The sequence below is a fragment of the Protobothrops mucrosquamatus genome, unplaced genomic scaffold, assembly GCF_001527695.2.
Source record: "Protobothrops mucrosquamatus isolate PMUCROS unplaced genomic scaffold, P.Mucros_1.0 scaffold854, whole genome shotgun sequence".
Classification (NCBI taxonomy): Eukaryota; Metazoa; Chordata; class Lepidosauria; order Squamata; family Viperidae; genus Protobothrops; species Protobothrops mucrosquamatus.
The window spans coordinates 254,430-279,244 of record NW_015387109.1 but is presented as its reverse complement, the minus strand read 5'-3'; the positions used below and the strand labels follow the sequence as shown (position 1 = coordinate 279,244).

Sequence of the window (24,815 nt, the reverse complement as noted above, 5' to 3'; positions counted from 1 at the left end):
ATTCTAAACTTTTTATTAATAACAGAATGGCTGCATGAAGATTAATAATGTGATGTTGTTCCTGTTCTTTGTATCGATTGGCTTTCATAATACGTTTATATATAGTTGTCATTTTGTATGAAAACATAAGTGTGGGTATCGTGGAATTCAATGGGACGGGGGAATTAAAATATATTTACAATGGACAATAATTGAAAGTTGGCGTCTTCAGGTAGTGTTACAGAAAGGAAGCCAAGTTGTTTTCTACTGGGCATTAAGAAAAGAATTCTTCGCATTTGTGTAATAGTTCTTCCACCTAAATTTTCCATTTCTTTGGTACTTACAATTAACTAAAAAATTAAGGGGAGATCTGAAAGTATAAGGCACCCTGTCTAGCTGCTGTCCAATTTTTCAAACCTGAATTATGGTTAGAAATTTTGTTTTTGTTCCAAGCTTATAGAAAATAAAACAGAGGTGCCACTTTGAATTACATCATTTGTCAATTGTTCAGTAAATCTTTGCTTGAATTTATGCTGAGATCAAATGAAGAACTTCATTTCCCCCTCATACTGCTGCAAATATACTCACTTCCAGGTTTTTAAGAAAATCTTTTTGTATTGAAGAGCTATGAAGAATGAAATTTCTGTCAAGTTCCAAATTAATTACGTCTCTGTCCAAATATCAGTAATCTATATAAATAAAAATGTAAATGTTCGTTTGTTCAAAATCTTAAATCTCCGAAAGTTCTTCACCGATTGCTTTGAAATTTTGACACAACGTTGCATTCGAATATGCGCGTGTTTTTATATATCTACTATTATATAGATGTCACACCTGTGACAGGTAAAACCATGCTTTTTTTGAAAAACAGCGCCATCTGTTGGACGTAAAAGCAACACACGCTACAGCAACATTAACCAGACTGAGCCACAGCAACACGTGGCCGGGTACAGCTAGTCTCTAATAAGATCAAGTAACTTTCTCCCACTATGCCTCATCCTTTAATTCCTAGATACACTGTAGACATATAAAGAATGAACATGTAATCTTTTTAGAAAATTGGATCCTTTTATATGAGCTGTGATTTCCCCCCATCCCCCCACAGTTAGAGGATCAAGTATGTCCTAAAATCAGCCTGTTTCGTTAATTTTTAGAAGGGGAGAGGGAGAGAGAAGAGTGCAAGTAATAGTGTCAGAATTAATTCCTTAATGAAGGAAAAAAACTGTGTCAGGCAGTTGCATGGTGAAGATGAAAATGTATTTGAACAGAAATAACTGGACCTAGCATAATTATGTAACACTCAGTGACAGCAACGATAACAGTTTATTTTTAAAAATGAAGTGTTGTATATATCATTTAAATTCTTGATGCAGCATTGTTAGAAAATATGAATTAAGGTGTACATAATTGGGTTGTGTCATGCCAGATTTTTTGTTCCATTTCAATTCCTTTTATTTTAACCTGAGGAAGGTACGGCAAATATACTTGTGGTGTGAAATATTTACCAATGAGAGGACAATCTGAAAAATTCTACTTTTCCTCAGGATTGTGGAAATAGGCTGACCTTTTCCCAGGGTGAAAGCTATGATTAATAGCTCATATTGGCCTGGTCTTATATCAAGAACAGCAGAAAATCTGAAGCATATGCAAATTGTCAAAAGTATTCTGTTTCTTCAATGTTGCTGCTTTTATAATGCTATTGTCACTTTTGAGATGTTTACATTTTTGGCAGAATTTTATTTTATTTTATTTTGTTCTTATTAGTAGAGACAAGAATAACTGCAAGAATTAGAGAATCTATCCTGAATTTCTGCTTTCTGCCTAAGCAGTTCCCTACTAGCAGTGGACATTATGATTTTTGTCTCCTTTAGCCCAAATAAGATGAGGATTTTGTTCACGATGGTTTTTAAAGTAGCATGAAGTGGTTGTCGCACATCCATTCTTCAGGTTTTCTGTAATATGCAAAAATGTAGTTATCAAATTAAATATATGATGGAAAAATCTAATCAAATCTAATCAAATCTTGCTCCCAGCTCCTAAAATATATTTTAAAAAAACCCTAGCATCAAGCAGCATATGTAGAATAATCAGAGTGTCTACTATTCATCTTGAATTGTTCTTTTAATTGTTTTAATTGCCATGTTTCTAAATTGTCTCAGTTTTGGAAAATCTGTTGGCTCATACAAAGTTTAACCCAAAGGATCTAAGGGCTAATATTCCTTTTTTTCCCATCATATGTGTAAATTATGTCATGCTACAGTCGTAGAAACTGTTAGAGACTGATCTTCGTTTTAGGAAAGCTTGAAAAGTAATGAAAGCCTAATAAGTATGAGTGCCCATCTTCTAGGGTAGATCATGCTATAATTAGCTTTTAAATCTAGGTCAGTGATGGCAAACCTTTTAGAGATTGAGTGCCCAAAAACTGGCCCCGCCCCTGCTCCTCCCCCTGCTCTGCCCCCACCCCGCCTGCCTGCAGGGCCACTCACCAGCTCCAGGGCCCACCGCAGATCGCCCAGGCAGCGCTATGGTGGTCACGCCCTCTGCCCGCACCCTGCAGCATCAACTGTGCATGATGGGGTGTGAGGGCAGAGTCTTGTCTACGCTGCCTGGCTACCATGTGCTTGGCTGCGCTGCTCCGTGTGGGCCACGCCCAGGGGCGATTCTCCTCCAGGGGCTGCTGGTGAGGAGGGGGTCGCAGGGGGAGGCAAGGCTGGGGCAACGGCACGTGTGTCCACAGAGAGGGCTCCGAGTGCCATCTCTGGCACCCGTGCCATAGGTTCGCCACCACTGATCTAGGTAATTGAAATTCTCTGAGAAGGACTGTGATTCAGGAAGTGTTCCTGAATGATTAGTTAGTACCTTTCTTGGGATATTTTTTAATGTATTTTGGAGTCTATCAGTATGACATCGTTGAGATCCTTCCTCCTCAGTTGTAGAAAGCATGTTGCCATTCATAGCATGAAATATAACCCACCCTTCCCTCTCTGATAGATATTCAGTGGGAATACATAGAATTCCCTTTCCCCCCGATACTTAATCATAGTTCTTTTTTGAAAAAAAAAATGTATTTTAAAAAATAAAAGAGTATAAAAGTTTAGTTATTGATCCCAGAATTTTGTTGTTCTTCCCTAGGATATGGCTATGCCCCATAATGAGAGCTGTCCTTTTTTTAGTATGTTCTGAGGAAATATTACTTGTTATTTAAAGTTCCTCCCTTGGATCTCACAAAGTAGGATCAGAAAAAATGGAAATTGCTTTCCTAAATCATAGAAAATGATTTAGAAAAGGATTAAAAGCTCAACTCATGTTGAATATATTGTCTACAATATAAATTTTACCTAATCTGTACATATCAAGAAGTTTAACTGGCTTTTAAAAATCTTGTAATCTGCTAGAACAAACCCATTTTCATTTAACTGTGTCCTTTACTCCTTAAAGCAAATTTTGCACGTGGATCTGCTGATTTATCTTGTTCTAAGATGCTGGATTTATAGGTGGAATTGTCTGATACATTTGTGGTTAAACTGAATGCGTCTGGATTGAAATGCCAGAATATTTGAATTATTCTGAAAGTTTTCTTCCATTGTAAATGATAAATTAGTCATGTTTGGGTAAAATTAGCCATATTTCATTTGTATACTTCAGCTCTTCATACTTGACTTTTTCATTACTGAAATCTTATTCCTTAAATCCTGCTTAGCACAAATAGCTCCGCCTTTCTTGGGTAGCCACACTTTTTAAATATGCTCAGATGATGCCTCCTTTCAGTTTGTAACACTTGAAACAAATACATTCTGCACGAAACTGTTGAATTTTAAAGAAAAAATGTAAAAAAATATGTTATTTTTCAAATCAATTAACCTATGCTACTGAAAGATTTGACTATTGGGAAAATGCAGGCTTTAACTTTATTGTATTGGGAAAGTAGGCAAAATTTGAGCATAATTCTCTGTTTTTACTCTGTTACTTTGTTTCCCTTTTTTCTTATTTCTATCTGAATTTTTTTCCCTTTTTGTAGGAAAGTGCTTCCCTGGCAGATAGATTGATACAGGTATACTGCTTTAGTATTTCATACTAATTATTTTCCTGCTACCAAACAAGCCCTCAGCTTTTTATTTTTAGTGCATGGATAACTACATGCATTTTCATATGAAATGTTTACTGTAATTAATTCAGCAATTGTGCCATATCAGATAATATCTAAGCACATGCCTGCATGTTACTTGTAATAACATCCAGGATTCTAAATCATTGGTGGGCTCTCATCTTTTGCCACTAATTCCCTAGATTTCTATGAATTTGTAACAGATGTGTGCATGCACAAATGAGGTAATAAATGCATGAACAGAGGTCGACTGCAGATACCCAGTTGACCTTGCATAAGGATACTAAACATTTTAAGGTGGTGCAGTACTAAACTGCTTTACTTTACTAAATTGATATATTGGCTGTTAACAATTACGTGACGACTTGCAAGCGCTTAACCGTACGGCAGAATAAATATGAAAAACTCTCGGTCTTCCCCGGATCGATCTTCCAATTGCTTTAAAAAGAAAATTATGTCCTAAGGGACAAGTGACGAGGGCCCAAGAAGCTGAGGAAAACTATTTTACAAAACGGGAGTTGGCCACCATCAAACAACAGAGTGATGAGGCCATTACTAAACTAGAACAAGCTGAGAATACCATCAGAGAGCTCCAGCAACAGCAACAATGGGTAAGGCTAATAGCACCTTGATCTCCTCCCATCTTCCTCCTTCACTTGTGCTTATTTGTTGTTCATCATGGCTTGGTTTCTGTTCTGTTCTATTCTGTTCTTCCAAATTCACTGAATATTGTTGAATCTCCTTTGATAAAACGAAACTGAAAATGAGTGAAGAATCCCATGTGAATCTAATTTACTCCAAAGCAAAACCTATTGATTTTAATGAGCCAACTTCCTAATATATTTGCTTATGATCACATCTGGCATAGGCAAGCAAATGACCATAAAGCTGTAATTACAGGATGCCTACATTTCTCTCTATTTCTAGTTGCACAGTGTTGTGGGGCTAGATACGTAATTTGACAGATTTTTGTGAAATTTAAAAAGCACTTAGGAGGGGATGATAAAAGCATTTTAATATGCTTCATTAAGTTGTCAATGTAATGTGCCACAGTTACCATTAAAAACTATTAACTTTTATCAAGTTAATGCCCTCCAAATATGATAGACTGCAGTTTCCAGCTTTCCAGCTAGCAATTTTGGGAGTCTGACCCATTTGGAGGGCACCTATATGGATAAAGTTAGAACCTTAATTGTAGAAGGTTTTTTTTAATGTATTAGTTATGTTGCATGTGCAAATTTGGATCAAATAGGTTTCAGCAAAACAAAAATATTGTTGTTTTGTATCTGAAATAGACACTTTTTATTGTGTCTGCACTGTTTGAAAAACATTGGAAGATGATTTTTCCAATCTAGAATTGGTTTCAGCTTTACTGTGTAGAAAATAACAGTGAAACCCTACTAAACCTGTTTTGTTCATTAGCAAATAATTGATACTAAGACGTATCTTATAGCCTGTTACTTCTGTTGATAAGGTTGTGGATGATAATAGTGCAGAGTTAGGAAAGCATAAGGAAAAATAACATTTCCATGAGGCAAGAATATCTTTACTGTGGTTAGATTCTAGCAGAACTAATAACAGAAAGCAGAAGTACAGGACTTGATTAGGATCTTAAGGATTCTGTGGAAAAGATGGATGATTAGCTTACCTGTAAAAGAGATTCTTCTTGATTAGCTCATGTTTGAAAGAAAGAGATTATGGAGACTAGCTCTCTGCCATGGTTCATGTCTTCCAACCAGTGATTGCAAATTGCAACAGATGAGGATAGTACATAGCATTAAAGCTGTTGTTACTTTCTGTTGGTGACAACTTACAAACCCAGAGGGTTATAGGGCCCACAAAGAAAATACAGCTTTCTGGAGATAATTATAGTTTTGCAAGTATAGAAGAAGGCTTTTCAGAAGTTATTTCTAATAATAAAGTTTTGTTTATAAGCATCTTCAGAATTCTTATACTGTAATACGGTAGAATCTCTTACATTAATCATTATTCCTGCTACTTGCAAAATCAACTATTCAGTTTATTATTTAATAAAAGTGTTTTTTTTAAAAAAATAAAATAAGAATTACATTCTATTTAATATCAATACCATTAGGAACTTCTTTTAAAAAATGCAAGCATCTTTGCATATTTTTAAAATACATTACTTTTTAATCTTTGTTATATAGCTTTCTGACCTGTTATAAGTTCAGGCTGCTGGAATAGTTTAACACAACCAATAATTTAGAAGTTCTGTTAAAACATAGATGCCTAAAGTTTTCAATATAACTGTTCTTTTGGCAAAACTTTATTTAAGCTTAATTTCATATGGCCATTTTTTAATATGAATATTAAAATTTTAAAATCTTTTTTTCTTATTTTTTAAAACTTATTTTTATCACTAGAAAATTTGTAGCAGATGCACCATAGGAGTGAAAAATAAGGAATTATGATATATAAATAGTCTGTGTTTGAAAGTTAATTTTTAAAGGTTATACCAAACAAATAGAATTTCATATGGCCATTTTTTAATATGAATATTAAAATTTTAAAATCTTTTTTTCTTATTTTTTAAAACTTATTTTTATCACTAGAAAATTTGTAGCAGATGCACCATAGGAGTGAAAAATAAGGAATTATGATATATAAATAGTCTGTGTTTGAAAGTTAATTTTTAAAGGTTATACCAAACAAATAGAAAAATTATATACATATAAATTGCACATAACTCATTAACAATATAATATTAAAATGGGAAAATTAAATCATAAACAGAACAACTTCATAAAATTGCAACAATTTTTTCAAAAAAATGTTCTTTGCCCCCTTATGGGAAAAATACTTATTTTAGTGTTGACAGGATATATTAACAGTCCATTCTTTTAACAAGATGTAGATTTATCATCACAATTCCTCTTCTCACTTAATGCATTGATAAATTCTAGATTCTGGAAATATAACCAAGGAGAGCATATGCTTGATTGATACAACAGGATTAGTCCAATGTCATATTAACAATCCTGGTGATTTAGTCCAAACTGTAGCAATAAAAGATCAAATTCAGATCATATGAAATAGTATTCCTGTTCTTTGAGGAGTCTAATATACACAAAACCAATTTTACTTCTGAATTTGGATTTTGATAGGTGTGATATTTTCCACATCTTAATTCTGTATCTGTACTTTGTGCTACATTCTAGTTCCAATTGATTTGTATTACCTTAAAAGAATTCCAAATTGCTTGGCATGTATATAGATTCTAGGAATTGTCTGAGACAGTCATCAGATATAAATCATTAAATTGGGTAGCCTTGGACAAGTTATAGACCAGTGATGGCGAACCTTTTAGACACCAAGTGCCCAAAAACTGCTCCACCCCTGCCCTGCCCCCCCCAGGGCCACCCACCATCTCCACGACCCACCGCAGATCGCCCAGGCGGCCCAGTAGCGCCATGGCGGCCATGCCCTCCACCCATGCCCCACAGCATCATCTGTTTGCGACGGGGCACAAGGGCGGAGTCTTGTCCCCACTGCCATGTCCTTGGCTGTGCTGCTCCAGGCGGGCTGTGCCTGGGGGTGACTCTCCTCCTGGGGGGCTGGTGTGGAGGGGGCCGTGGGGGAGGCAGGGCTGGGGCAACGGCACGTGTGCCCACAGAGAGGGCTCCGAGTGCCGCCTCTGGCACTCGTACCATAGGTTCGCCACCACTATTATAGACTATTAGAATGATTGGCTAGATAAGGGATTACAAATCCATTTCAGTTGAGGTAATTAAAAAAGGGTAAAAAAAAGAAAGATTTTAGCACTGACTTGGGAGCCATGAAGAATGTGGTGAGAAACAATGGATGGATGCCACAAGACGGAACTGAATGCTATATAAAGCTTTCCCTATTTTTAAATCAGATGCTGATATTCAGTTCAAGTACTGTGACCTGAAATTTTCTTTCAGTGAAAAGCTTTATAATGAACATTATCCAGAATCTGTCCACTGTCGTTCCATCATTGTGTATTGTTTTAAAAGCAAGATTGTTTTCCAAGTATCTTATATTTTATATTGGTGCCTTGTCTTATGGCCTCATTTAGAATTTTGTATCAGTAGCATTCTAACTAAGTGTATTTAAATGTGACATTGCTCCCTAAAAAAAGGCTAAGATGATATAAAAAATAATGTTGGATGTTCTGCAAGTATTTTGTATGCTATAATTAATTGTGTATTTAAAAAAAAAAACTTCCATAATGAATGGCTTTTTTAAAGTCACTTTTAAACCTTGGTTGCTTTAAATCGGATGCCCTTGGAAGAGGACTCTGTTTTGTCATAAAAAAAAATAACACTTTCTGATTGTATTCCAAATAAATATTATCAGTTGAGAATAACTGGACATAAAGTTCAGATGAGGAAACTGAATTTAAATAAGTTGCTCTCAAAAACAATACACTTGGATCTCATTTAAAGTGAGTATTTGTAACAATATTTTGAAAACATATATTCCTTACAAATGGTTCTTAATTTTAGAAAATGTTTTAAAAGCTGGGAGCTTCCACTGCAGAAAACTGTGCATAATGCACAAAATATCTTACATGATTTATTTTATAGCACTGAAAATGAAATTTTGGAGTTTCACAGACTCCTGATGGAATTCATAGCTCATAAGTTATGAAGTCCTGTTCTCTGTGTGCATAAAATATGTTTTCAGAAGTCAGTCCACTGTTTTGGAGGCTTAGGGATATTAATTCTTCCCTTTCATATTTCATTTAGAAAGCTTAAATTTTTAGAGAAGGGAGTCTCAGTTTTCCAGGTTTAAGTGTATGCCATAATGTGTATTTTCTTTCCCAGGTCAATGAATCATTGATCTTTGCCTATTAGGAAATTGTCATCAGGAATCTTGTTGGGCCAGTGTATTTAACACCCCTTGTAATTTAACGGATTGCATTATGTTTTATAAAATGTAAGCTGCCCAGAGGCTTGGGTAGGAGTGATATTTGCAATAAATTACAGTGACAAAGTTTTGTCGAAAAGAGGGTCAATTATCCATTGTGCAGTTGCATAGTTGCAGCCAGCTAAAATATAAGACAATGTGTTAAATGCTGTTGACATTTAGATAAAGACAACCAGGATGTGAGAGTACATTTGATGCTGCTGTAATTTGCTGGCTGCAATTGCACTCAAAGGTGAAATCCTTAATGCAGTTGTGGCAATAGTGCATAGTGCTGTTTGGCAATTGCCACATATTTCCTCGATAGACTCTGAGTGGCATTTGATAATGGCCACTGATACAAATCTGTTAACCAGCTCTTGATCACTGTGCATAAATCTTTTTACCTTCTGCAATGAAAGGAATGGCTCTAGCTGCTTTTCACATAATAAACTCTGAAAATGAAAGATTGTCTTCCCTGTTAGTCAGAGTTAGTCATGTTGCTGCAGACTGCCTGACTCAGCTTGCCTGTAATTGGAAAAACACAGTGACTTAGTGGCTAAGAAGAGAAGTAAACACACTTTTTAGTCTTAAAATAATTCTACTATATCTTTGGAACTGGGTGGTTTGTCAGTCAAGTGGAACAAAACTTCAGTTAGCACTGCCACAAAATGTTAAAACTTCTGACTAATTGAGTAGTTTTATTAGACCTTAAGAAAACTAGATCTGTATTCCTTCGGCTTTTTGAAACAATTAATTGTAATTACATGTTTGGGTTAGGGAAAAATCACAGTTGAAAGAAAATGAAGGTGTACACGGTAACGGTCTTTCAAAAGTAGTAGCATTGTCTTTGTTGTGATGCTGTAGGTTTTGAACAGAAAGAAGCTTTGCTATTTCAAATATTACAGCTTTTTAAGAAGTCTTTTTGTCTGCTTTATTGTGTGCATGATTTTACATTTTAAGATATCTCCTTTCCTTCTGTTAACACCAATGTTGGATTTACTTGCTCTATAGCGTAAGAGCAGCTCCCACCACAGTGAAGACTTTGTGCTGCAGTTACAAAGAGAGTTGATTGAAGCAAAACTAAGTGAAGCCGAATCACACAGTGCCCTGAAGGAAATGCAAGATAAGATTCTTGAGATGGAAAAGGCAAGTCAAACTATGAAAGCTCTGTAGAATCAAAGTTTTCCAAATCCTTTGACCATTACATACATTGCATTACATAGAATAACATAGAGTAATAGAGTTGGAAGGGACCTTGGAGGCCTTCTAGTCCAACCCCCTGCTGAAGCAGGAGACCCTATCATTTCAGAAAAACGGTTGTCCGGTCTCTTTGTGAAAGCCTTCAGTGATGGAGCACCTACAACTTTTGAAGGCAACCTATTCCATTGATTGATTGCTCTCACCATGAGGAAATTTCTCCTTAGTTCTAGGTTGCTTCTCTCCTTGATTAATTTCCAACTATCATTTCTTGATTTGCATGTTGGTGCTTTGGAAAATTTATTTTCCATTGAAATGGAATAGAATATAAGGTGCATGATAAATATTGGTCAGTTTTAATTATGGCTTTAAAATGAAATGTTTGTCCCTGAAATGATTGGTTGTCCATAATTAGATTTAGTTGAAGATATTGAAGGACTATCTCATCCATATATTTCCATTTGTGCACTATATTTAGCATCATGCACATTATTGTGTATTCGATACCGCTGTTGGGAGAAGGCGTGAATCTTCTATTGATGCACCCAAGATATGGAGAATCCTTTGTATAGAACCTCTTGCTATTAATTACTAATGCAGCCGGAGGATTCGTCACTTTTTATTCTTTTTATATATAAAAACAGTCAAGCTACCTTTGAATTGACTACCTAAAATGTATCGCAATTTATGTTTTTTATGGCATCCTGAACTGGATGTGATGATCTTCTTTGAGTCTTGGTTAACTGCCATTTTCCTACATTTCAGACATAATTGTTGTGTATGCAGGAAGATAATAGCTGAAGGTACAGTAAAAAAAGAAAAGCCATCTTCAAATTAAGGTCAACCCCTCATTACTGGTGCCTTCATGGGAAGATCCAGATAGTTTTCTTGGCAGTTTGCTTGCTTGCTTGATTTATTTGATTCATGCTCCACCTTTCATTGAGGAGCTCATAGCACTGTACACACTGCTCTCTCCTATTTTCCTCCAGAACAACACGTCTGTAAAATACATTGAGAAGATGAGAAGATGACTGGCTCAAGCCACTCAGACAGCTTTTGGGGCTGAGGGTGGACTCATCTAGGTCTCCTCTGGGATCTAGGTCTCCCGATTCAACACTGTGACCACCTTGCTACAATGACTCAATGTGGGAATGGTTTGGTGTTACTTTCTCCTGGGTTGTCTTTTCAACTTCCCAGCCTAGCCTATATACCCTTGGTGTTCTCCCACTCAGTACTTCTGAGCCCAAATAAGGTCAGCCAAAGAGGTACTATCTTCTTTACAACTTTTGTGTTGCCATCGTTACCGTTCTTTAATCACCATAAGGAAGAAATAAGTAACATGCTCCTTCCAAAAGAAAAGTTTCCCTATTTGAGGAAGAGGGATGATTTTTTATATTCTGGATTCTTAAAGCATATCTGCTAATAAATTACCCTGTAGCTGCAAGATGTAGATGTCATGCCAATATTGTGCCTTTTGTCATTTTTTGCAGAGGAATAGCTCTTTTCCTGATGAGAATAACATTGCTAGACTTCAAGAAGAATTGATTGCAGTGAAATTAAGAGAAGCAGAAGCTCTAATGGGTTTAAAAGAACTTCGGCAACAAGTTAAAGATTTGGAGGAACACTGGCAGGTAATTCTATAAACACTCAGTTCCTAAATCAGTTCGGCAGTAAATTGTGCATGGTGGAGTCCGTGCAAAAAACGTAAATGAGTTAGTAAATGAACCCTGTGTCATGGCTGGGAGAGCCTAACGTTCGTTTTGAGCTCTTGCTTTTAGCAAACAAGAGTTTATGGTTTTTTTTTTTCTTAAAGCTGATATGGTTTTAAACCTGCTGGGTGAAAGGCAGAGGGTCTTCCAGCCTACTCTGAAATGTGTTTTCTCAGAAGGAACTGCTGTTGAATATAGTTTGGTGGGAACAACAGTGAGCGAAATTAAAGCCGTACATTAGCTTATATTATTCTATTGCTGAAATGTAAAAAATTGAAAAATAACTCTTGAGCACTGCAGGAGTGCTAAATATTACACTGTGGGATAAATTAACAAAATCTATGAAAGTATATTAAGACGTAGCCATGTTTTTAGCGTCATCTAATTCGCACTTCTGGAAGATGGAAAGACCCACCTAAAAAAAATACTGTAAATGAACTTCAAGATGAGCTAATGACAGTCAGACTGCGAGAAGCAGAAACTCAAGCAGAGTTAAAAGAAATAAAACAAAGGATGATGGAAATGGAAACTCAGGTAAGAAACATAGTAACTCAAAAAAATATTGAATATCTGGTGTTCCATCCATCTGTGGTGTTCATTGCGTGATTCTGGGTTATGTTCCCTTCCCCCCCCCCCCCCCACATAAAATAGAAATTTCTTAAAGTTGGATAGAAGGAAAAAAACAAATACAGGTAGTTCTCGACTTAAGACCACAATTGAGCTTAACATTTCTGTTGGTGAACGAGACATTTGTGAAGTGAGTTTGGCTCCATCTTATGACCTTTCTTGCCACAGTTATTAAGTGAATCTCTGCAGTTGTTAAGTTAGTAACTCGGTTGTTAAGTGAATCTGGCTTCCCCATTAACTTGGCTTGTCAGAAGGTCACAAAAGGGGATCACATGACCCCAGGACACTGCAACCGTCGTAAATATGAATCAGTTGCCAAAGATCTGAATTTTGATCATGTGACCATGGGGATGCTGCAACGGTCATGTGAAAAACTCATAAATCATTTTTTTCCAGTGCTTTTGTAACTTCGAATAGTCACTAAACAAATTGTTATAAGTTGAGGACTACCTGTAATTATTAGTCTTCCATTTCTGGACATATCACATGTGATGGGTATCAACAAATCTTTGCTTCTTTTTTTCTTTTGAAGAGTTCTAGTACACTCTGGAACCTTAATAAAACCCATTTTTCTTCTCTGTAATCTACCCCACATTCTAAGGGCAGATACAACTTAAACGCAGACTGTATTTATTTTATCTTGCTTTATGAAGAGTTTATGAAAACTCAAAAAGTTTACATACTACCTTATGAAACCTGAGTCTGGATAATACTATATTGGTATTACCTTGGAAGATTTCCCCCCCCATCACCAATATGGGCATTATGTTTTATCTATATGTGTTTACCCAGAAAACACACATTGTAAATATATGTTCTAAATTGAAACATTTAGCTTTTTATTAAATTGTTAGATTGTTTAGTTTTGTCTAATAGGGTCTAGTATATTATAACAGTAAAAAGCAATTATTGAAGATGCAGAATGTAAGAAAAGAATAACACTGAGCAACTTTATGATAAAATAGTGTTGCAGTGTGAATTTAAATCCATTCATGACTTTTCATCCTGTCTCCTATTCGTATACACTTTAAACAGCAGCTTTTCTAATCTTTTCAGCCAGTAGGGGGTATAGATGTTCTGTGTGATCATATACAAGCAATGCACACACACACACACACACACACACACACACACACACACAGCATCAAGTGTTTAAGTAAACTGAGTAGGCAAATTGTGGAGTTATTGTAGTTCTTCAGAAATTCATGAGTTTCTGGAATCATTCACATTGATTATGCTGGTTGAGGCTATTAGGATTATATGTATAGGCAAAATGTATCATCCAAAGCGGCAAAACCTAATGAATATAACATACCCATTGAGGCTATTAGAATTATATGTATAAACATACAATCCAAAGTGGCAAAACCTAATGAATATAATATACCCACATGTCAATTAATGTACTGTTTCATTTTGCTTTGTGTCTTGTTTATGAGAAATAATAGTTTATTCAAACAGGTGAACTTTTAATCAGCAGCAGCTAAATTTAAACCACAGTGATCAGGCCAGTTATGCAGATTAGATATGGCTATATCATAGGTGGTTGGGGATGGGCTTTTCCATTTTCCCAATTTTGGGGGGGATATCTTTTTTTAATTATATAAAGCCTACCCTACAGTCAATTTCTACAATTTCGGAATGTGGTTCAAAATAATTAACATATTTTATTTTGAAATTTTTTTCCCAGACTTCTACTTACATATTAAAATATTCTTCCAAAACGAAACCAAAACTGGACATGACCAAATCAAATGAGTTGGTGCATTTGGCAGCCTAATTCCTTAAACTGCCAAGAAAGAAAATATAGTCTATCTTTTCAGATACATTCATTGAATAGTCCAATAGACTAGTAATATCTTACACAAATTCGTTGTAGCCATACTATACATTGAATTCATTTTAACATTGTCCAAAGAAGCAAACTTTTTTTTTTAATTTGGAACCATTGAAGTTCCATGATTGGCTCTTCTGACTCTTTATTCCATAAATCATAATATCAGTAATTTTAACTTTAAATATGCTTTTCAATTTTTGATAACATTTTTAAGTCTGTTTGATTTCAGAAACAGACTGAGTCAAAAAAGGATAGTATGTCAGCTTATTTGAAGCAACCAAGACTTGTGATCCTTTCTGAGAAATTCAGTGCTTAAATTATGGGTTGGTGTGTATTATTAGGCAAGTAGGATCTTATCTGTAATTATTGAGCATCCTTAAAATAGTTGTTACAAAGTAAATAATTTAAAATAATTATTCCAGATTCTGCCCATGCTTTGCAATGAAACATTTTTTACTATCTATTTTAAAAGTAGGGGTTTTTTACAAGGTTAAATATTCATAAGACTTAATATCACAACCCAATCTACATCTTAATAGGACTCAAATCTGTCTAGTTGAACATAAGCCAGGAAGTCAAAGTGATTGCCATGATTTAAATCAGGGGTAGTCAACCTTGGCTCTTTTATGACTCGTGGACTTCAATTCCCAGAATTCCTGAGCCAGCTTAGCTGGCTCAGGAATTCTGGGAGTTGAAGTCCACGAGTCATAAAAGAGCCAAGGTTGACTACCCCTGATTTAAATGGAGATACATAATAACCTTCCAGTAAAGCTCATGGAGGCAGATACTTAATTATATTTCATTCCACATAAATACGTATGATAAATGTCCGAAGATAAACTAAATTCCGATAAATTATAACCTTCTTTCTTCAAGAGGTAATCCTTGGTGGCCTGTCTTCTTACATGGATCTATTGATAGATCCCAAATGAAGGAAATTAGATTTTTCCCAATTAGTGTTTTAGCCTGAATATTTTCTAAATTGCTGAACCACCTGTATCAAATTAGGCACCGATGCAGAAAAAAAAATCCAGAATTTCCAGAATATCATCAGCATATAAAAATAATTTTCACCCTGAATCTGCCATTATGAGAATATTTGCCAGTGATATCATAAAACTACATAACAATGATTGCTAATGGTTTAAGAACTGACAAATAGTATTGGAAAAAGTAGACAATCTAATGGGTACCACACTGTAATTCAACTGATCGAGGAATGTACAATGGGTTGCAACTAATACATTACAATTTATTCGATAAAAGAAGACAGAAAACTATACTTGGGAATAATTTGCTGTATAAAATTAATCTGAATCATGTCAACGGTTTTTCTAGCCTCCCAATATATTAATTCAGCAAAATCACATTTATATTGAGCTATGTCCAAAACATATAGCCATAAAAATAAATTCTCTGATACTTGTCTGTTTTTTATAAATCCAGACTGGTGTGAGTGAATGATGGTAAGTCTACAATCTCGGAGTCAACAAAATAGTTAATATTTACATTAATTAAAAAGAAGGGTCTATAGCTTGCACAAGATTTAGTTACCTGGCTTTAAAATTGATGTTATATAAGCCCCATAAAAAAGGTGTCAATAAGTTTACCAGATTTAAATGATTAATTTTAAACACTATTGAGCCAATAAATCTATAAGAAATGTATACCATTAGATAGTTATCTGCATTAAGAGTTTTCCCATATTTCATCAATTGAATAAACTCCAAGATACCTTTTAATTTCAAAAGTGCTTCCAATATATCTATAGATCAACCAATAAACATTTAAATATATTTTCCACATTTTTAAATAATATTTCTGTTTTCTCAGAAGCATAAGCAATAAATAACCTACTTATGCAAGCATTGCATAATATGCATTCCATATTCAGTATGAGGGAACCACTGGGAAGATAGAGGCTATTCCTGATTACCGTACTGATTTCATGTTAAACATAAACAAACCCATATTAAAACAAGAACACCCACAAGTGTCAAATCTGTCAAATCAGCCAGGTCTCCTCAAATATATAAATATGTTAAGAAAACAACATAGCCTTAGGGAATTGGAAATGAAAGAAAAGTACATTTCAGATGGAATTGACTGATAAAAAAGCACAATATTATGAAAAGGAAATACTGCAGTTTTAGATTCAAATGAAACACTTTATCTTTTATGTGGCTGCAAAAGATCTCCACACATTTTTGCCAACTTTTAAGAGATCTGCTAAATTTCAAGAGTTTAGATTACATCTAATTCAAGAGGAGGTGATGCCAGAGTATAAGTCAGAGAAAAAAACCCCTGAATTTAAGCACAGGGAAAAAATATAATCAGCCTGGATTGCAAGATGGAACCAAGTACCAGTAATCCTCAACTTAATCAGTTGCTTTAGCGACCGTTCAAAGACATGATGGATCTTTCTAGGAATACTGACGATCTGGTTCTGAAGTTGCAAGGGTCAGCTTTTTATCAGTAACAAAAGCCCCAGTAGAGGGTAGAAGAAGAAAAAAGATTATATCTATGAGGCTTACTCAAAAGCTTAGAGTGTACAGTATATTCTGGAAATGAGACAGCTGGATTTGAAAAAAGTGATAAAATTGAAGAAAGTGAAGAAAACATTGCTGCTAAGAAAGAATTGATTATAGATAGGCCATCTGGGAAAGCTAATAAAAAAAAAGAAAAGATGCAGAAGCAGGCAGAAAGGTATAGTATAAACCTGAGTTGAAGAAGCAAGAATGCTAAAAAAAGATGAGTCTAAAGAAGATAAAAATAAAACAGAAGAGTTTGTAATTTGAACTGCTATTCTACAACAATAGAAAAATTAGTAATAGAGGCATTAGTAAAAACTTCAGGTGAAGCAATAGCTAAGAAATAATTTATAACATCTGTGAAGAAAGCAGAATACCAGGCAAAGCAGAACTGTCAAGACCAGTTGTTAAGAAAGTGAAAAGCACTGCAAAGGAAGAAATGATGAATCTGAAAAATAAGGAACAATGGAAAATCCTCGTACGGTCAAGAGAAGCATTATCTTTAATTCCATAATCATATGAAGAAAAACCGGGGAAAACAACCGAAAGGTGCTATTATAGGCTTCAAAGAAGCCTCAAAAGAGTGTAGGGTTGGCTGAACTAGTTCTGAAAAGAATTCTTGGAATGGATCTTTAAGCTTTCACAAAAAAACCCTGAAAGCAGTTGCAATTGAATAGGGAATAGGAAACTATAGACATTTCCCACCTTGTTAGGAAAGATAGAATAAACCATAAATGTTCAACAGAAAGACGAATGCTAAACCCAGAATCAGCAATTGATAGTAGTGTAGCACTTAACAGAAAAAAAGGAAGAAAAATTCAAAAGCAGCAACTATGAAAGTAAAAGATAAAACAAAAATGTGATGGGCTAATGCTTCATCAAACAGGAAATACTGTATATAGAATGTATTTAATATTTTAGGGTAGAAAAATGTCTTTTACTTACACACTGTCTTTATCAGGGTTAAGCTTGCAGGAGAAAAGGGGGCATACATGATAGAATGATAAATGACTGCATTCTGCTAAAAATAGTGGGAGAAGAAACACGTTAGAAAAGATTGCCAAAAAAAATCAGAAGGGATCTTATAGTAGTTACTCCAATCAATGCATTTTATTAAGAATTATAAACTTTCATCATCTGATAAAGTGAGCTGCGCTCATGAAAGCTTATGCCTTGTAATAAAGTTTGTGTTATACCAGACATGTCAAACACAAGGCCCGGGGGTCAGATGTGGCCCGCGAAGTGGTTTCATGTGGCCCACGAAGCCATCCTGGAAACAGTGAGGGAACGGCCCCCGCTGCCTTGGCCCTGGCCCAGGCCAGCCGGGAGCCAATGTACAATTTTGTTGTGGCCATCTATGCTGAAACGCATTCAGTCTTAGCTACACAAGGCCGTCTAGAAACAGCGAGGAACCAGCCCCTGCCGTGTGAGCCCCACCCCCTGGGTGCATGCTGGGGAGGTGTCTCTCTTTATGAGGAATGAAGCAATGGACCATGCCTTGGCGCTTGCCCTGGTCCCACCCCCTTCTGCCAGAGACCCTCAGATCTGTCCCACTCCTGCCCAGGCTCCCACAGGCACCTTTGATGCGAACGATGTAGAGCTGGCCACGCCCACCCAGTAGGCTGCACCCACCCTGGCCACACACACCCAAGGGCAACCGCAATGCTGATGCGGCCCTCAATGAAATTGAGTTTGACACCCCTGCGTTATACTATAGTAAAATAAATAAAGGGTACTTTCTTGTAAGGAAATATAGGCAGAAAGTTGTGAAAATAGGGTTAGTGGTAATAAAGGTGGTTTATTGTGGTGGAATGTAGTCTGGAGTACGAGGAGGAAAGGTTGCTTTACTGAGGGTAAAGAGGCAGAAGATCCTGGAAAGATTGATTAGCAGGAATAGGGTTAAAACAGCCCCTCCCTAGCTGTATATCTGAGTATATCTGTGATTATGCAAATAATTGCTTTAGTCTAGCAAGATTCTCTATAGAAGTGAAGAACAGTAAAGGAAACTATTCTTAAGTACAGGTAGTCCACTCAAATGGTAGTGACCAAAGTTGCAACAGCATTGAAAAAAGTGACTTATGATCGTTCTTCATACTTATGGCCACTGCAGCATCCCCATGGTCACATGATCAAATTTTGGCTGCTTGGCAATTGGAATATATTTACAATGGTTGCAGTGCCCCAGGCTCATGTGATCACCTTTTGCAGCCTTCTGATAAGCAAAACCAATGGGGAAGCCAGATTCACTTAACAACCATGTTACTAACTTAACAACTGCTGTGATTCGCTTAACAATTAAGTCAAGAGGGTTGTTAAATGGGGTAAAGTTCACTTAACTGTTTTGTTTAGCAGTAGACATTTTGGACTCAATTCCAGTCGTAAATCAAGGACTACCTCTAATTCCATGTGTCGTTCCTGGTTCTTGGGACCCAACATCTATAGGGGGAAAAGAGACAGTATATATTGAAAAATGGTCCTTGCAAGAAAGTAAATTATGATTTTGTAAATAGACATGAAGCAATATACATCCCACGTTATCTCATTAATCCCCTGTTATTTGTTGTTGCAGTATTATGATTAAAGTTTTCATTGTTTAGAAACAGCTGGTCCTTTGCTTTAATAAGAGATTAAAAATAAGCTTCCGTACCAAAACAACATTATAAAACAACATCTTAGAAGATGACATGAGTATAAGAACTCTAGTTTTTCCTTTGGGATGATGGCAGCATGGACTTAAGAGAAATTATATCATTTTCAACCATATAAAACCTGGTTTTACTGCTAATTTGATTAGTTTGGCTTTCTTCAACTTTTTTGGCCAAGTATTCAAGTCCATACCATCACGATGCAGTATTCCAGATTTGGGTGTTTGATCAGCTGCTATTGTATTACTGTGTTTCCCCAAAAATAAGCCCTAGCCTGATTTTTTGGGGTGGGCCTAATATAAGCCCTATCCAAAAATAAGCTCGGGGGGATGGGCGTGGTCAGCACAAGCAGTGGTGAGTGCGCAATGTCTGGCAGCCTCAGTCCGCCGGCCCCTTGGCACAGCAGGTAAGTCCGAGTGCGGAGGCGGGGGGGGGGGAGGTAGGCAATCCAGACGTGCTGCGCACTTTTTGCCCAGAGAGAGACTGGAAGCTTTGTCTGTTTGTGAATGGAGTGCTTAGAAACTGAGCCATTCGTCCATTGCCAAGTGCCCCAGTTTCAAGTAGACGAAGCTTCCAGTCTCTGTCATTTCTCCGTCCGGGCGAAAAGTGTTTGGGTGCCTATGGGGCATTTGGAAACAGAGTGATCCGTTTCCAAATGCCCCATAGGCGCCCAAACACTTTTCACCCGGATGGAGAAATGATAGACTGAAAGCTTTGCCTGCTTGAAAATGGGGTGCTTGAAAACAGAGCAATTAGCCCCGCTCCCAAGCACCCCATTTTCAAGCAGACGAAATTTCCATTCTCCCTCTGGGCAAAAAGTGTTTGGGCACCTATGGGATGCTTGGGGCAGCTCCACCCTCTCCCCTACCTGCCTCGCCTCATGGTGGCATGGTGCAGCAGGCCACATGGCCTCCTGATACAAGCAGCTGCAGAAGTGGGCCAATGGCCACGCGGGCTCCTGCTGAACGAGGCTGTTGGTGCTGCCGCCAAGAAGCGAGGTAGGTGTCGGCGGGGGGGGGGGAAATAACACATCCCCGAAAATAAGACCTACTGCCTCTTTTGGAGCCAAAAAAAAAAAAAATAAGACCAGGTCTTATTTTCAAGAAAACACAGTAAGAGCTTCATGTGGAAAAACAATAGGCTGAGTTTTGTGCCCCCAGGTGCTTAGAACCTTCTAGAATGTTAGTTTTGGAAATATATCCTGCTCGTAGGCAGGCAATTTTGAACTTTTTTGGGAAGGAGGGCTCATTTAAGATGTTTTAAAGGTAATTCAGATTTGCCTGTAGAGTTTAAAAGCATTGTTTTTGAGCCTTGATCACTGTTACCTCCAGGCTCTGTCTTCACTATTAATTTATACTCCATTTCAAAGCGTTATATTGGCTGGATGGCAACTAATATTCATTTGCCTCGTTCTTCATCAGAACCACATCAATAGCAACCATTTACAGAGGGCTGAGAAAGAGATCACAAACCTGCAAGGAAAGGTCCAGTATTTGTCTGCACAAAACAAAGGGCTCCTGGCACAGTTAACTGAATCAAAACGAAAGCAAGCAGAGATTGAATGCAAGGTAGGGACAATGGATAAACGAACTGTATTGTATTGCATATTGTATTTGTAGACTAAAAAAAAAAATAATTCATGTTAATTGCATTAGTATTACCTGACATCTTTTTCAGGAAGAATGGTAGATTTAATGCTTAATTATCATTATTGTTGGGTGGTATTTAGTTCTCAAATACCGTAGGATATCATTTGTACATTAGATGAATTTTTTTAATTTTAGAAAATCATGTGTTTTATCAAGGTTTTATACATTTACGTTATACGTACATTATATAGCTTTCTAGGAAGTGTACCAAGATGCTCTATACAACTTCGTAGATAAGTTTTCAATGATAGGAGTACTAACTTAAAGTACTGGGTTTATTTCATAAAGAAGATCAGACATTTTCCTTCTCAGGGCTTTGGGAAAATGTTGCAACTTTTCTGCACCACGCATATAATTAGGTTTTGATTAAATAGAGTATATTGGGATATTTATTGTTTGTATGTGTATCCCATACATTTGCCTACCTTTAAGATGTGTTTGCTGTGTTGTTAGATCTGACCAAATGCTAAACCAACAGTCTGTGTCAATTATTTGGGTTTGGGTTTTATTGTTATTCTTGTATGTTAACATGCACATAAGAAAAACATTAAAGGATTGGTAAGACAGGAGATAAAAACTCCTGTTGATAGACATACATTTCAGAAATGGAGGGAAAGATAGAAGTTGCTTCCCTGCTTAGCAACATTTTCTTGAATTAGCATTTGTTCTTGTGTTTAGACAGTTCAATAACTTGTAGGAATTCTGCAGTAGATATTGCTTTCAAATTGTGGACAACTTTTATAGAACAATATTTGGGTCAAAATATAAGTATCTATGCATCTGTTTTTTCCCATAAATAATTAGCATTGAGTCTGATCTAGTTAAAATGGTGGTCTCTGTGTGTTAACCGCTTATTTCTGCTTTGGTCCCCATCAGAATCTCTTCCTGTTTATTATTTGCTGAGGGAAGAAAGCCTAGTGGTCAGATATGCAACAGATGTTTATCTAGTTGGGCTCACGGGGAAGGAGGGCACAGATTGTGGGAAGGAAGGTACAATCATGATTCATTTCAGTATTCTGGTGCTGATTATGGTTTATAACAAAGCCAGTCAGCTTTAGAGTAGCCAAAGACTACAGGTTTTTTTTTAAATTGGTGACATGGTCAAGAGCTAGAATAGACAAATCAGTGGGGTCATCAAAGTGGGCCGAGTTTGTTTTCTCAGTACTAAGAATCTATTTCGTATTTTGAGAAAATATAATCCTGAGAAAAATTAATAGGCAGGTAGCCCACAATTTACAATCTTTTGTTTAGCAACCATTCAAAGTTACAAAGGCACTGAAAAACTGTCCTTGCACTTACAACCATTGCAGCATCTCCAGAGTCATGTGATCAAAGTTTGGGGACTTGCCAACCAGTGTGTATTTACAACACTTGCTGCAATCTGTGGATGTGTTATTCTTGTTTGCAACCTTACCTCTCAGCTTCCAACATGATAGTCAACGGGGGAAGCCACATTCGCTTAAAGACCTCACGATTCACTTAACAAGTGTGGTAATTTGCTTTGCAACCCTAACAAAAAAGGTCATAAAATCAGGTGTGACTCATTTAACAACTGCCTTGCTTAGCGATGGAAATTCTGGCCACATTTGTGGTCATAAGTCATTGGTCTGAAATGTATAGGGTTTTCTGCCTGAGCACGGGGTTGGACTAATGACCTCCAAGGTCCCTTTCAACTATTATTATTATTATCATTATCATCATTATCATTATTGTTACACTGTAAGCTGATCATTTTTATAGAGAGAATGTTGATAATAATCCAATTGCTTATGGTAACTGTAGAATGTCTTTAATATAAAAGCCCATCCATTTGTCTTCTACATCCATTTGTCTTCAGTGTGACGCAGCTTGTCACTTATCACTTCTTTTTCCTAGAATAAAGAAGAAGTGATGGCTGTAAGACTCCGAGAGGCTGACAGCATAGCAGCTGTGGCAGAGCTCCAGCAGCATATTGCAGAACTAGAAATCCAGGTAAGAATGAAAACAATTCCTCTTTTGTAACTTCCCTTCAGTTTTAAATTAAAATGCTCAACATAGACATTGGTTTATGGAACTATAAATTTAGAACTTTTTTTTTGCAAACCATCTACTAAACTTCTGCAGAAACAGCAACAGTATCCCTGATTAATAGCTATCCAGCCATACAATTTTGATTGGAAAATAGCCTACCCATGTATAAGATTAGACACTGGAGTTGTTCCTTATGGCCATATATATTGCTGAATGATCACTACGTGGGAACAGAGAGATGGATAGTTACAGTATGTACGTATGTTTCTTCTGCCATCTGGTGCTTGTGCACACCTTCTCAATCTCAGCTCAAATATATTAACCCTAGTTTTCCCATCATGTGTGAATATCATTACTGTGCTTCACCCATAATAGCTGTGGTTTATAGTGATTATACCTCGCTTCTACCCCAGAACTTTGTTTTTAAAAAAGTTTATATGTGTATTCTTTGGGACACCGATGGAAAGGTTTTTGTGGCCTCAGGATTTATTTTTAAAATTAAATCTGTTTTTGGATTGAGTCATTAGTTGAGTTTTGTAGTACAAGATGGGAATATACATTTGCTCAGACTTTGTACAAGCCTGTGGAATTAAGATAAGCACAACTGTGTGAGTGCACTGCAACCGCTTCCTGGATTAGGAAGCATAACTGTCCAGTTTAAAATATTTATAAACAGACAGTTCATACTAAATGGACTTGATTTGCTGAGCTATGTTTGCTGCTCAAAGAAATTATGAAACTAACTCTCAAACAAAGCATTTGATTATAAGATAGTAATACAATAGTAATATAGCAGTAAATAATACCATAAAAAATAACTTTCTGTGAAGTTCTGTATTTAAAGTATGCCCATTGTTCAAAGTAACCATGATACATTTTTTACATAGGCCCTTCTCTTTTAAGGCTGATTAGTATATTGATGGATCAGTTATGAATCAGGCTGTGCTTTTCGGCTTCAGGATAACTCTTAATTTAAGAATTCAGGAATTTCCCTTTCAAGTCAGAACTGGGCCACAACAGTAAGCGATTTTACAGTTTTCTGTGAAATGCCGTGGTGCATGTGTAAGATGCATTTGGCATTAAACATGTACAGGTGTTTGGTTATTGCTACACCCACATTATAAGTGAAATTACTTGACATGCCAGTTCCTAGATGAAATCACAGTTTGGGGCCACTGTCAAGGAAATAAAAAGCACTTTTCCAAAATAACACATATTCTTATATTTGGTTGACACGTTCCTTTCATTTATTCTGATGAATTCCACCAGAATTTTCAACATTCTTTTTTATGTTCGTTTGTTGGTAGCCTGCCTTTATTATTTTTACAAATAATTCAAGGCACCAAATATATCCAATACACATTTCTCCTATTTTCCTCACAACAACAATACTGTGAGGTGAGTTGGGCTGAGAGAGAGTGATTTGCCCAAGATCACCCAGCTGGCTTTCATGCCTAAGGTAAGATTAGAACTCACAGTCTCCCATTTTCTAGGCTTTTGCCTTAACCACTAGACCAAACTGGTTCTTCTGCTTTATAGATCTTTAGCCCATCCGAAAGCATTTAAACCTGGGTTAGGATCTCAGTCTAATCTTTTTTGCATGAATAAATATTTTTATCAGAAGGTGGATTAT

General features: G+C 36.4%; 1 protein-coding gene across 1 annotated transcript in view; it reads left to right on the top strand.

Moving 5' to 3' along the window:
• The window catches only part of EVI5 (ecotropic viral integration site 5), a 78,633-nt gene that overhangs the window by 35,833 nt on the left and 17,985 nt on the right, over positions 1–24,815 (top strand). Inside the window, exons 12-18 of the mRNA XM_029284703.1 lie at positions 3,998–4,030; positions 4,549–4,695; positions 9,989–10,123; positions 11,665–11,805; positions 12,259–12,417; positions 20,945–21,091; positions 23,048–23,143. Coding sequence (XP_029140536.1) covers positions 3,998–4,030; positions 4,549–4,695; positions 9,989–10,123; positions 11,665–11,805; positions 12,259–12,417; positions 20,945–21,091; positions 23,048–23,143 — 858 coding nt within the window. The remainder of the gene's footprint in view (positions 1–3,997; positions 4,031–4,548; positions 4,696–9,988; positions 10,124–11,664; positions 11,806–12,258; positions 12,418–20,944; positions 21,092–23,047; positions 23,144–24,815) is intronic.